This window comes from Boleophthalmus pectinirostris, unplaced genomic scaffold (assembly GCF_026225935.1).
Source record: "Boleophthalmus pectinirostris isolate CB_2022bp ecotype Guang Dong unplaced genomic scaffold, ASM2622593v1 HiC_scaffold_9, whole genome shotgun sequence".
NCBI classification, from domain to species: domain Eukaryota; kingdom Metazoa; phylum Chordata; class Actinopteri; order Gobiiformes; family Gobiidae; genus Boleophthalmus; species Boleophthalmus pectinirostris.
In genome coordinates this window covers 8,770,139-8,783,492 of record NW_026571541.1, presented here as the reverse complement: position 1 = coordinate 8,783,492, position 13,354 = coordinate 8,770,139, and the positions used below count along the sequence as shown (strand labels likewise).

Genomic DNA, 13,354 nt, shown 5'->3' with positions numbered 1-13,354 from the left:
GTTTTCCCCTAAACATGAGGTGAAGTGATAAAAGTAACACGTCCCCCTGTGTTTGTGATGCAAATAGACCTAATCTATGTGTTTAGATTATCTCTAACATACCTTAACTAGCCAATTACAGAATAAGATTTATGGTATAGCAATTAGATAACAGTAGGATCGTATATTGACCTATAGAAAAGCAAATACGCCAACATTTAGACCACTTCAAAAACTCTACCCATTAATAGGCCTATATACTATTATTAGGAGTGTAACAATAATCAAAATATCGTGATATCGTATCGTCAAAAGCATCTCAATAATATTGTGGGCCATCACAGTATACTGAATCACAAGTTTCTTTGCTTAAATTCATTGTTATGGTGCAGCAATAGCTAAAAAACAGGGAACTACATAGACCATGACCCTTTGCTCCTTTTTAGTACAAACTACATGAAGAAATAACAGTTCTAAGCACTTTTAACTCATAGTTCTTTGGATTAAGTCTTGTCAAAGCATTTTAAGAGGAAAAAGTAGCAAATTCACAATTTTGTAAGCCTCCACAAAATATCACAATAAATACCGTACCATGAGACATATAACATGAAAATATCATGCCATGAGATTTGGATATTGTTACATCCCTAACTATTATTACTATTATTATTATTCTGAAAGTAGGGTTTGGCTAAATACAGATTACGAAATCCAACGCTTTAAAGTGCCACTATATGTCTTGGTGCGTAATGACGCATGCGTAAAATAGGCTCTAAATTATTTTTAATTATGAATAGGTATATTATTAGCATATAAGTGTCCAAAAAAGTGTTATTATTATTCAGAAGGTTAAGAAATCAAGGTTAAGATACAGTAGTACTTAGTTGGGATCGTGACAGTGCAAGTTTTTTTGTGAATGACTGCGTAAAGTTTACAGTTGCAATCTATTAGGAGTATTATTACGCCTATTAATAGCTTATTACATATTAGCTATTAGCAATATTGATTTGAGCTATTAGCAATATTGATTTGATGAAGATGGTCAAAAATGAGGTTAAGATCTGGCACTTAAAGCTGCTATTGTAACATCCTCACTTTGGAATGAATGCGTAAAGTTGCCAAGCCTATAACGTTTTTATAGGGCTATTTTTATTAGGCTGTTAGTAGTATTATTAGCCTTTATTGTTATTCACAAAGTAGGATTTTATAAAGATAGGCACGAAAGCAGGTGCGATCTAACACTTCAAGTTGCCACCGTAACATCCCCACTTTGTGAATGACTGCGTAAAGGAAGAAAGCAACCGTACGTTACACGAATCCACCAGATGACGCACGTTTTAAATGATAATCCTTTTCATTCACCCTGTTAACAAAGTGAAAACACGGCTTGCATGGCCCTTTCCAGCCCATTGGAGCCGTTTCAAGCCTGTGTTAGCGGCTCAGCGGAGGGGGGCAGAGCGCTGTGATCAGGCCGGCCTCAGAGCAGCACCCTGGGGAGAACAAAGCGCACGGACTGGAAGCGCTGGAAGACCCACACAGCCGCACACCGCATGCCGCCCACGGAGCTGCCTAACCCGGCCTGCTGTTCCCCGCCAAGCCGCTGCTGATTGAAGTGCAGCCCCTCGCAGCGGGACGGGCACAAGGGAAGCGTTTTGAATAATTATTATGTTACTGAAGTGTAATTTACAACACAAGACTGCCAGTTTATAGATATTCCTGTTAGCGTAAAGCAGAACGCCCCTTTCCTCAATTTGCCCCTCGGTTCAAATTAAACTTTCACGCGTAATAGAAGAGTTTTCACACTTTCTCTCCAAAATCAATCCACAACACGATGGCGTAGAGGTGGGCCATGGGTGACATTTGCGTTGTGGCGAAAGAAAACACAATAAAACACTTTAAGAGCTATTACGAGCCTGTAAATTTCTTGTCGTCACACATGTTCCCTGCTTATTTATGGCCACACAGACTTCATTAAAGAGTAGAAGTTCTAATGAAGTTGAAGTATAAATTATAGAGCTGTGTCAAATACAAGTCCAGGGGTAAAACGTGATCAGCTATTGGGAAGATTGGATGGATGAAATGAGTAATAGTGACAGTAAAGTTTTTATGGGTAAAATATTTGGTGACATTTGTTTATAATTGCACTTGAATTAAGTTTCAAATCACTTTTGGAAGTTGCTGTATGCTTAAAAACTCTAGATAATAGCCTCTAGCAATAACCCAAGTCATACAACTACTGTACATAGGCTAATGAAATGAAAGGCCTATATCGCTTCTCTAGTCATTTTAATATATTTAAAGCAGAGATTTGTAACACTATTTATATGCATATTGGGTGTTAATTGCAATACTCTAGTTTCAGTTAAAGGTTAAAGTATTGAAGTAGTAGCAGAAGTAGCAGCAGCAGCAGCAGTAGTAGTAGTAGTAGTAGTAGTAGTAATAGTAGTAGTAGTAAAAATATATAGTTTTAGACCTACACTGGAAGAAAAAAAGAATATCTAGTTAAATTAAAATGAATTAAATTAAGAAGATTTGACTTTATTTGAGTAGATTCAACTTGACAAGTCAAAGTATCTGCCAATTCAATAAGTGTGTTTTTCTTAATTCAAGCAATATTAGATTTTTTTTTTTATTTTAAGTGCAAAAAGTTGTTTTTCTTTCCTTAAGTGTACCAAGATGTATTTTCATATTTTAAGAACAAAAAGTCTTATTCTACTGTCAGATCATTTGACTTGCCAAGTGAAATTTACTGAAATCATGATCAAACTTTGTTAATTCAAGTCATCTTAACTTTATTGATCGACAAGGGAAATTATTTGGACATTGGAAATTTATTTATGACCCAAAAGTTCAGTTATATATATAAGTATATATGGACTGGACCTAATTCCCACTCGCAAATTCATGCAATTGGTTCGTAAGATGACACCCAATCATGTCACTTGCTGTGGCCTACCCAAAGTACTCAAGTAACGGTATCTAGTTACTTCGGAGCAAACTTCACTGTTGTCGCTGTAACAGGAGAATACAATAGCCCCAGGTCAAGCACAATGGGGTTGTGTGACTTCAAATAGGAGGAAGATTTACCCAACAAAATCACAGCTACAGATCCCCTCACATCTTTGATTCTTATGTCTTTTAACTCCATGAGTGGGAAACAATACAACTGTAATTACTGGGAAGGATTCATTATATCTGCGCAGAATTCACAAAACAATTCTTTGCTTTATCATTATCCCAAAGATTTAAGCACAAAATAACAAAATAAAACAAACTACTATAGAGCTTAGACTGTTAACTTGAAAAAGCAAAGGTGTAAACGTCAATGGGTTTCAGAATGATGAGAAATTAGGACCGTTGCCATAGTGATTAACAATTTAAACGCAAAATATCACATCTTTTGAATGGGAAAAGTCCTCAAAATGTCACATAACAGTAATCTGAAACTTATAGTTGGAACTCAGGATTTTGGGCATGTGTCATGGTGATTAACAGTTTAAAACAAAAATATGACTTTGTTTGAATGGGAAAAGTCCTCAGAATGTCACGTAACAGAAATCTGAAATGCATAATTGGAACTTAATCAATTTTATGCCAGTTTTTCACGATTCCAAATGCATTAACTTTGATATATCTTTATTTATTTGAGAATGAACCTTAAATTTAGGCAAGTTGGATAGTCTATACTAGTATTTCTTTCTCCTGGAGTGAGCAGCATCCTTGTTTAGTCTCCTCAACACAGTAGCCTTTTCCAGGATTTTCAGAATGATGGAAAATTTTGGGCATTTGCCAAGTTAATTAACAGTTTAAAACAAAATATTACATTGTTTGAATGTGAAAAGTCCTCAAAATGTCATATAACAGAAATCTGACATGAATAATTGGAACTCAATCAATTTTATGCCAATTTTTCACAATTGCAAATGGATTAACTTTTATATATTTTCATTTATTTAAGAATAAACCTTACATTTAGGCAAGTTGGATAGCTTATACTAGTATTTCTTTCACCTGGAGTCAGAAACATCCTTGTTTTGACACAGTAGCCTTTTCCAGGATTTCAGAATGATGGGAAATTTTGGGCATGTGCCATGGTCATTAACAGTTTAAAACAAAATATTACATCGTTTGAAGGTGGAAAAGGCCTCAAAATGTTGCATATAACAGGACCCTGAATACATTTGTTTGATATTCTAATTGATCGGTGAATATCCATTATTTTAATTAAAGTGATAGGCTTTTCTCCCATTAGTCATCTCGTGCATGGAGCCACCATGTTCTGCGCGCTTGTGTCTTCATACGCCCCGCTCTTATCGCATTAATTGATTGCCCGAAGTCCTATATTACTCGGACTACATCATATCCCACTCCCGCTGGCCAGTTATCACCATTCACACGGAGTTATCCCCAAGATGACGATCATAATCTGCCTGAAAGTAATGTACCTACAGGCGGAGGCACCAAAGGGTATGGAGTGCGCTTTCAGCAGATAAAACCCGACCCATCTTTGGTGATAAAGGAGCAACGGGCAGGGGGCGGAGAGAGAAAGAGAAAGAGAAAGAGAAGAAGCAAGGCACGGGTTCAAACGAGGAGGGGTCGAATGCAGAGGGAATGAGAGAAAGAGAGAGAGAAGCAGAGAGAGAGAGAGAGAGAGAGACCCCGTCGCGTTTTGACCCGCGCGTCACCACTCCTCCTCCAGCTCTCCGTCTTCTTCTGTAGAGGCTGCGTGCTCCATCGCTCATTCCCAGCCACTGACACATCCCAAGCAGCGAGGCACGGACGGACAGCGAGCGAGAGGAGCCAAAAAGGAGAGGGACGATCGCCTGCCCGCTTGCTTGCTTGCCTTCTCCCGTCTCCCTTCTCGCTTGTTTCAGCTTCTATCCGGTCTCCGTCTCACCGAGCGACCCGCACTCACTACTAACCCGTCACTGGAGAGAGCTTTACGGGAAGGCACTTCGCTGTTTACCGCCGCCTTTCTTCTCTTTGTGGACACTACCTCCGGACTCACACGGGACTATCGGTGTTTACGGTAAGAGAGCCATCCTTCTGCCCGCCAATGCCTCGCTGTTTACTGCCCGTTTGCGCTCTCAAAGCTAATTCCTTTTAATTGCCCGCTGGATTTCATTGTTATAAGTGCTTTACTACCTCTTCAGATAAGCGTATTATTAACCATTAGCTCCTAAGTAAGACTATTACGCCAATAAAATCTCTAATCCCTTAATGTTGTAACTGTGATGGTCCACCGGGGAGGCGACTGTTTTGTTTACAATCTTGTTTATTCACCGATGAGCTAATTTTACCAACTTCTGCACCAATAAGTGTCTAATTTTCCAACTTGCATTTCCAGGGTTTCACGCAAAGGAGCAGAGCGGCAAAAGCCTTGTGGAGTAGCCGAACAGAGCATCCCCGTCCCCCCGTGTAGGATTGGCTGTCGAGCCGCATGGAGAAGAGGGTAGGTCCCATGTTCTTGAGCTATTTTTTTTTAAGATGTTTTAAATTTAAGAAGGGAGAGTGGGTGAGATGCACAAGGCAATAATTGGGTTATAGCAGTAAGGAGCAGAGCGTGGTTTTAAAAGCATTAATGGACGCCTTACTGCTTGGTTATTACATGAGTGGTCAGCGTGAGAAGCGCAAAACAAGGCCTATGAAGTCACCATTATGGACTGAGACTAGAGAAAGCATGTCAAAAGCGCACACACGCACACTTTCTGAACACGCTTTTACGTCAATTACGTCCGCTTTTCCGTTCGCACGAGCTTAAACGGTCCCGAATTTGACCCTCCCTTGTGACCACGAGTGTTGTTGTTTGGTGACACCACTGAGCCGTGACAAGTGGAGATCAGGGTTAGAGGGAGCAGCGTAGGTCATTAAGAGCAAAGGCGAGATGCAACTCCGTAAGTAGGTCAGTGTTTTTGCTACAGTGATTCACAAGCGTGGAGCATGGATGGATGGACGTGAGGATGGTGCACGGACTGACTGGCATCTTGCTGGCTATACAAGAAGTGTGTGGGAATATAGGTTTGGTACTGTGAAAGCATAGTGCAAACACATAACTCACAAGCAAGGAGTGTGTGTTTTTGAGATTTAATTTGTCTCCAATAAGCCAGAATTTAAACTTGCTTGAAGTTAAGAGGCAAGTTCTTTCTTTGACCGGTAATTCACTCATAATGTTCACTCATAAGATGTTAAACTATTTCCAAAGGGTATAATGTGTTTTTAATTGAGTTATTGCAGCTCGAGAAACAGGCATATGATTTAGCCAGTTATCCAAACTTTTACGCATTACGCACAAAGTTTCCTTAAGTTTTGCCATAAAAAGAGTTAAAAGAATACTTACTTATTTATTCATCATTTTTTAGTGACGTTTAGTGTATTTATTTACCATTTATACTTAAAATCTGTATTGATGTGCAGTTTTAGAAAAAAAAAAAAAAAAAAAAAAAAGGTCACCATAATTAACTTTAGCCTGTGGCAGAGTGTAACAGTGTTGGGGTTCTTTACGCATTGGAAATGGGTAGCCGAGCCAATTAAACAGCCCATTTGGTTTTTCCAATTAAGTATTTGGTAAAAATCATTTAGTCAAGGATCGGTTCTTGCTCTCTGGAGGTGCTGTCCTCGCTGCTCTGTTAATACTGGCCCTTGGGACTTGTTAGCAGTAGCGCACACACGCCTATTAAAGCTGTAAAAAGTTATACGCCGCCGCTGAAATAACACAATTAAACTTCGCGATGTGCCGCTGTCCTTCTCTCCTCTGAGCCCTCTTTTACGTGACTTTTCCTCGGACAAAAAGTTGGGGGAAATCCGCGGTATTTGTCATCTCGACGTGTCCCGCTTTGATCCGCGTGACGCACGGAAACACGATAGGGTCCTGGCGTAAAGGGAGACGTGCAATCCGATAGCGGTGATTGTGTTAATAGCCAGCGCACATAAAACTAGAAGGTGTGTGTATAGAGCAAGGGCCTCTCAGAGCAGGTGCTTTTTGTGATCTTGATGACCATATAACGATTTGATATAGGGCATTTTAGTGTTCCTTTAGAGTGGACCATAGTGTAGACGAAGAGTTGAGTGCACCATGCTATAGGCCTACTTTTTATACTGAGTGATAACACAACAAAACTATACTTATCTTGAATATAAAGTGCATTCACCCTCTAATATTAAGATCTGACCTAAACGTTCCCAGTATTTTAAGACGTTTGGAGTTGTCAGATAAACTTACAAAAGGATAAATCTTTGTCTGGGTAGATAAAAGTCTGACAAATTTAAACGTAAAATGTGTTTTATAAAATGCTTTCAGTTTATACGACTCAGGTTTGACCAAAATATTACCAATATTGTATGACAGATCAGGAATTTTGGGTCGTGAAACTCAATACATTCTCTTTTTTTTTTTTCGTTTTTCTTTTTGTAATTCATGGACAGAAGTGATGAAATTAAGCGTAAAAATATAAAAGTATAAAGGTGAGGTGTGGGTTCAGACATCACTTGAATATAAAATGTTATATAAACATGTTGCAAGCTTACATTGTCTTTTTATGTTTTGTTATTTACAAGCAGAAGACGCAAGCTTAATTTTAATATTAAGTTTAGGTAAAGGTGTGGTGTGGGTTCGGACATCACTTGAATACAAAATGTGTGTGTCTATTATTACTATTATTATCTGACCAAAATGTTATATGAGGCGTTTTGGGTTGCTATTTTAAAACACGTGTTCCAAGCTTCCATTGTTTTCACGTTTTGTAATTTACAGTCATACGATATAAGCTTAATTTTAATATTAGATAAAGGTGAGGTGTGGGTTCAGACGTTAATGTGTCTTGAATATGAAACGCGTTCAGTTTGACCAAAATGTTGTACAAGACATGTCAGGTTAAAACATACTGTATGTAGCAGGATTGCATTTTGGTTTTTGATGGCTTTTTGCAATTTGCAGACTACAGTCTCTAGAATTATGTGTCTTTTGAATATAAAACTATATCAGTCTATTATTGCAGTTATATTCAAAATGTTATATAGGCATTTCAGTTTCAGTTTTAGACACAATGATTTAGACATCACAGTTTTAGATGGTATGTAGCGGGATTTCGTTTAGCTTTTTGTTTTTGCAATTTGGAGACTATGATCTTAAGTCTGCAATTAAATTTAGGTGAGGACTGGGTTTAGACATCAGTGTTTTGAATATAAAATGCAATCTGTCTGTTATTGCAGAATCTCATGCTTTTCATTTTCAGTTTTAAACATGTGTAGTAGGATTACGTTTTGGTTTTTGTTTGTTTTTGCAATTTGCAGACTACAATCTTAAATCTAAAATTAAATTTAGGTGAAGAGTGGGTTCAGGTATCAGTGTGTTTTGAATTTAAAACACAGTCAGTTTATTATTGCAGTTCTAGTCAAAATGTTATATAGGCATTTCAGTTTTAAACATATGTAGCAGGATTACGTTTTGCTTTTTGTTTGTATTTGCAATTTGCAGACTACAATCTTAAGTCTACAATTAAATTTAGGCGAAGAGTACATTCAGACATCAGTGTGGCTTGAATATAAAACAGAATCAGTCTTTTATTGCAGTTATAGTCAAAAATGTAATATAGGCATTTCAGTTTTAAACATATATGTAGCAGGATTTTCATTTTGCTTTTTGTTTGTTTTTTGCAATTTGCAGACTACAATCTTAAATCTACAATTAAATTTAGGTGAGGTTCAGACACCAGTTTGGCTTGAATATAAAACACAATCAGTCTATTATTGCAGTTATAGTCAAAAGTAGTCAAGATTTAAACATATGTAACAGGATTTCATTTTACTTTTTGTTAGTTTTTGCAATTTGCAGACTACAATCTTAAGTCTACAATTAAATTTAGGTGAGGAGTGGGTTCAGACCAATGTGGCTTGAATATAAAACGCAATCCATCTATTATTGCATCAAAATGTTATGTAGGCAGTTCAGTTTTAGTTTCAGTTTAAAACATTTGTAGCAGGAGTACAAACATTAAAAAAAGCAGTGTAGCTTTTCAGATAAGGGCATAAAAGTGATATTTCTGAACTTTTGTGGTGAATTTGTGTTTCATTTGACAGACAAAACATACAAAATGGTATATGGTATTTTCACAAACATACTGTAAATCTTAAAAAAAATATATCAAATTGCGATTAAAAAAAGCTAACTTTCATTGGTTTTGGAAATTTTACAGTTTCATATTCATTTTGGAGCAGCCAGTAATATCGTAATGAAAAAGTATATATATATAAGACAAAGAAAACAATATAAAACTGCCAAAATGTCAATTTTAATAAAAAAAATTGCAGTGTAACTTTCAAATAAGAGTATAAAAGTGATATTTGTGAACTTTTGTGGTGAATTTCCATTTCATTTGACAGACAAAACAAACTATATGTTGCAGGATTAGTTTGTGCTTTTGTTTGTTTTTGCAATTTGCCGACTAAATCTTACGTCTACAATTACATTTAGGTGAGGAGTGGGTTCAGACAGCGTTCAAACATGTTTAGACACTCTTATCTGGCCACGGTGGGTTTTCCCCTGACCCATCGACACACGCCGTTGTAAATCATAACCCTTTGCCCGCTGAAAGAACACAGTCTGTGCCAAAAAAAGCCCCCGTAGCTGATCACCACATCTTTTACAGCTTGGTTAAAATAACAGAGGGCACCAGGCAGTTGCTATGTCTGTCTATGGCCCCATGCAGTCACCCCCCCAAGAGACCGGCTTTCAGAAAGGGGGGGGTTCCTTTAATCCCAAACCCAGTCGAGATGTGCTGACCTGGGCATAGCTCCTCCTGTAGCCGCCTTAGAGACACAAGCTGAACAAATTAGCTCATAACAAACACGTACAGACAAGTGCGAGGGGAGGCAGGGAGCGGGTCTGGTGTCATTGTGTATTTATAATGTAAGTAAGGGCTGCCAAGTGGTACAAGCAAAAGGGTAGTCAAAATATAGTCAAAGATCATTGTTAGGGGAGTATAGGCTATGATATCCTACATGGAGGTGGAAAAATTGTATTGTAATTGCTGTTTTTGAAGATGCAATAGAAGGAAACTGAGAGCGTGTAATAAAAATATTTGTAAAAGCTGCCAAAGTGTCCATTTTAAACAAAAAATTTGCAGTGTAACTTTCAAATAAGCATATAAAAGTGACTTTGACAGATTTGATTTGACAGACAAAACATAAAAATCATTATGGTATTTGCAAAAACATATTGTAAATCTTAAAAATATATCAAAATGTAATTAAAAAGTGTAAAGTTTCATCAGTATGAGAATTTTACAGTTATTACAAGTATTTATTTTTTGATAAAAAGCCAAAATAATTTCTGATGTAATAAAAGAGATAAAAGTGATAATTCTAAAAATTGCATTCAAAACATAAAAACATGATGGTTCAACTTATGAAAAAATAACGATCAAAAGTGTTTCACATTATTTTAAAAGATATGTGAAATTCTGGTCTAAAAATATAAAACTGGACAAAACATAAAAAATTATATTATTCTCAACATACTGTAAATCTTAAAAATATATCAAAATGTGATTAAAAAAGTAAAATTTCATTGATGTGTTTCCACATAATATGAAAATTCTAGCAGCCAATAGTATTCTAATGAAAAAGTAGATGTATAAGGCAATGTAAACAAAATAAACCTGCCAAAATGTTAATTTTAAACAAAAAATGGCAGTGTTACTTTCAAATAAGGGTATAAAAAAGATATTTCTGAACTTTTGTGGTGAATTTCTGTTTCATTTGACAGACAAAACATACAGAAATCATTATGGTATTTTCACAAACATACTATATCAAAATGCGATTTAAAAAATGTAAAATTTCATTGGTTTTGTTTGCACGTGGTATGGAAATTTTACAGTTACATATTTATTTTGGAGCAGACAATAATATCCTAATGAAAAAGTAGACATATGTAAGGCAATGTAAACATTATAAAACTGTCAAAATGGACATTATAATAAAAAAATTGCAGTTTAACTTTGAAATAAGGGTATAAAGTGATATTTATGAACTTCTGTGGTTAATTTCTGTTTCATTTGACAGACAAAACATACAAAATGGTATATGGAATTTTCACAAACATACTGTAAATCTTAAAAATATGTCAAAGTGTGATTAAAAAAGTAAAATTTCATCGGTTTTGTTTCCACATGATATGAAAATTTTACAGTTGCATATTCATTTTGGAGCACACAATAGTATAAGGCAAAAAATGACTATAAACCAGACCAGAGTAAATAACGAAATGAATTTGATCGAAAACGAAGAGCGCAGATCAAACCCTTGCAGAAGTTTTATTCACAAACAGCTCTATTCTATCTATCTCTTGGTTAACTCGAGCGTTGTCAGTAGCACCTCTGCATGTATTTTCATAATAGTGTAATATATTTGTGTGGTGCTGAAATGCGGAGAGCCTCCTCACAGCGGGCTGCGAGGGCCGACTCAGCACGGAGCCGCTCTGGTTTAAAAAGGAGGAGAGAGAGGAGACCGCATTAGCAACAGCCATCAGCGCCCACCATCAGATACCAGCTAATATCTCCTCTTCAGCCCGTCATTTATAAACGGCAAATAGCAGTGTACGGGCGCGTCTTAACATTAGCGCTGCACGATTTTGGAATGAAGAATAATACCATGTGTGATTTTTCTGACAAGTACTGTGATTAAATTTGTGATTTGTGCGTGAAAAAGTAGGATTCTGCGTCGACTACTGTATATTACCATACCATACCAACTTTATTTATTTATTTTTTATTAAGGACAACAGACTATAACATTCAACAAAGTACAATAATCGACATTTAACAAATTACAATAATCAACATAAAACAAAACACAAAAACATAAAGCAACACACAGCAAAACAGCACCTAGTCAGGCTGGTGCCACCTAGTGCCTCCTCTCAATTTCATTTCTTTCCAGCGACTAGGTCAGGAATGGGAATACACAAGATGGTTCGCAAAAACCTCAGAAGTGCAAGTTCGGGCACCAGCCAATAAGCGAAGAGCCATATATTCAGTGTTACCAACGATTCCCGAGATCGAGGATTTAAAGCCTGAACAAAGAGAATGTTTGGTGAATTTTATCAAGGGGAAAGACGTTATTGCCCTTCTTACCACAGGACTTGGGAAAAGCTTAATTTACCAGTTAGCCCCGTTAACGGCACATTACATACGTGGTTAAATGATAAAAAGTAGTTGTCTACCATCGAGCGAACGAATTCTAACACTGCGAGGTCAAACGGTTTCTACGAAGTGAAACAACAACGAGAAAAGCCCTCCCCATTCCCCCTGGACCACACACACCTACACAAATCTGCTTGAATAAAACAAAACTAATGTGGTAGTGCAACATAAACACACCGCTACACCCCCTTACATTGATATATTGATATATTTTGGCCAATTTATAATTAAAATTCCTCCTTTTCTCTCTCTTCCTTTTTATTTATTTATTTTTTTAAACCATACCAACCTTACTTATAAAGCAGTTTAAAGATGGCTAAAGTGCCGCATGCAAACATAAAAGAACACAGAACAGCAGTCTCCAAACTTTTTCCTCCTCTGAGCTACTTTTTGTAAAATGAAAAGACCAGAGCGCGACTGATTTTAACAGTCGCCGGAAATTGAGTAAATATAAGAGTCATGGTAAGATGAGATGCAGTTAGATGTCTATAAAACAAAAAACATTATCCTGTTTGTCTGTGCACAAAATTAGGCATTAGAATAATATATTTATGGAAAGAGAGATTGAATCAAACAGATTTTCTGACGTAGAAGGACAATCGCAGTCAAAATCACAATACAACTACTAAAAATCATCGAAAACAGTAAAATACTCAAGTTCATTAACAACAAGAAATGTACATGTCATTTAGGGGTGTGCAAAAACAGTGAAATATCCATATATCATATCGTTTCATGTGATGATACAGTATCGATATCGTGGGCAGCTGTATCCATATATCGTAAAAAGTATTTTTTGGTATATTCTACTAAATTATTTTGTTATAGAGCTAAATTAAGAAAAACGCAGTTACTCAATTGGCAGATAATTTGACTTGTCAAGTTGAATGGACTCAAATAGAGTCAAATGTTCTTAATTTAAGTCATTTTCACTTGCATAGATATTGTTTCTTCCAGTGTAGATCTCAAAATCTGTGTGAAATACTTTTGCTTTTTACTCTTAAAGTGCATTTTTAAACAAGTATTTTAATACTTTAACTTAAGTAGATTTTACTTTTACTGGAGTAATTTTTGCTTTAGTCTCTGTACTTCTACTTAAGTAACAAAAGGGAGTACTTCTTCCACTACTGTGACTACTTAAAATTATTGACGTAGAAGGACAATCGCAGATAAAG

The 13,354-nt window shown here is 36.4% G+C and overlaps 1 protein-coding gene across 1 annotated transcript in view; it reads left to right on the top strand.

The window, feature by feature from the left end:
- Window positions 1–4,582: 4,582 nt before the first annotated feature.
- Window positions 4,583–13,354, top strand: part of meis3 (myeloid ecotropic viral integration site 3) — a 29,474-nt gene continuing 20,702 nt past the window's right edge. The window contains exons 1-2 of the mRNA XM_055148032.1: window positions 4,583–5,008; window positions 5,327–5,431. Coding sequence (XP_055004007.1) covers window positions 5,420–5,431 — 12 coding nt within the window. The 5' untranslated portion in view covers window positions 4,583–5,008; window positions 5,327–5,419. The remainder of the gene's footprint in view (window positions 5,009–5,326; window positions 5,432–13,354) is intronic.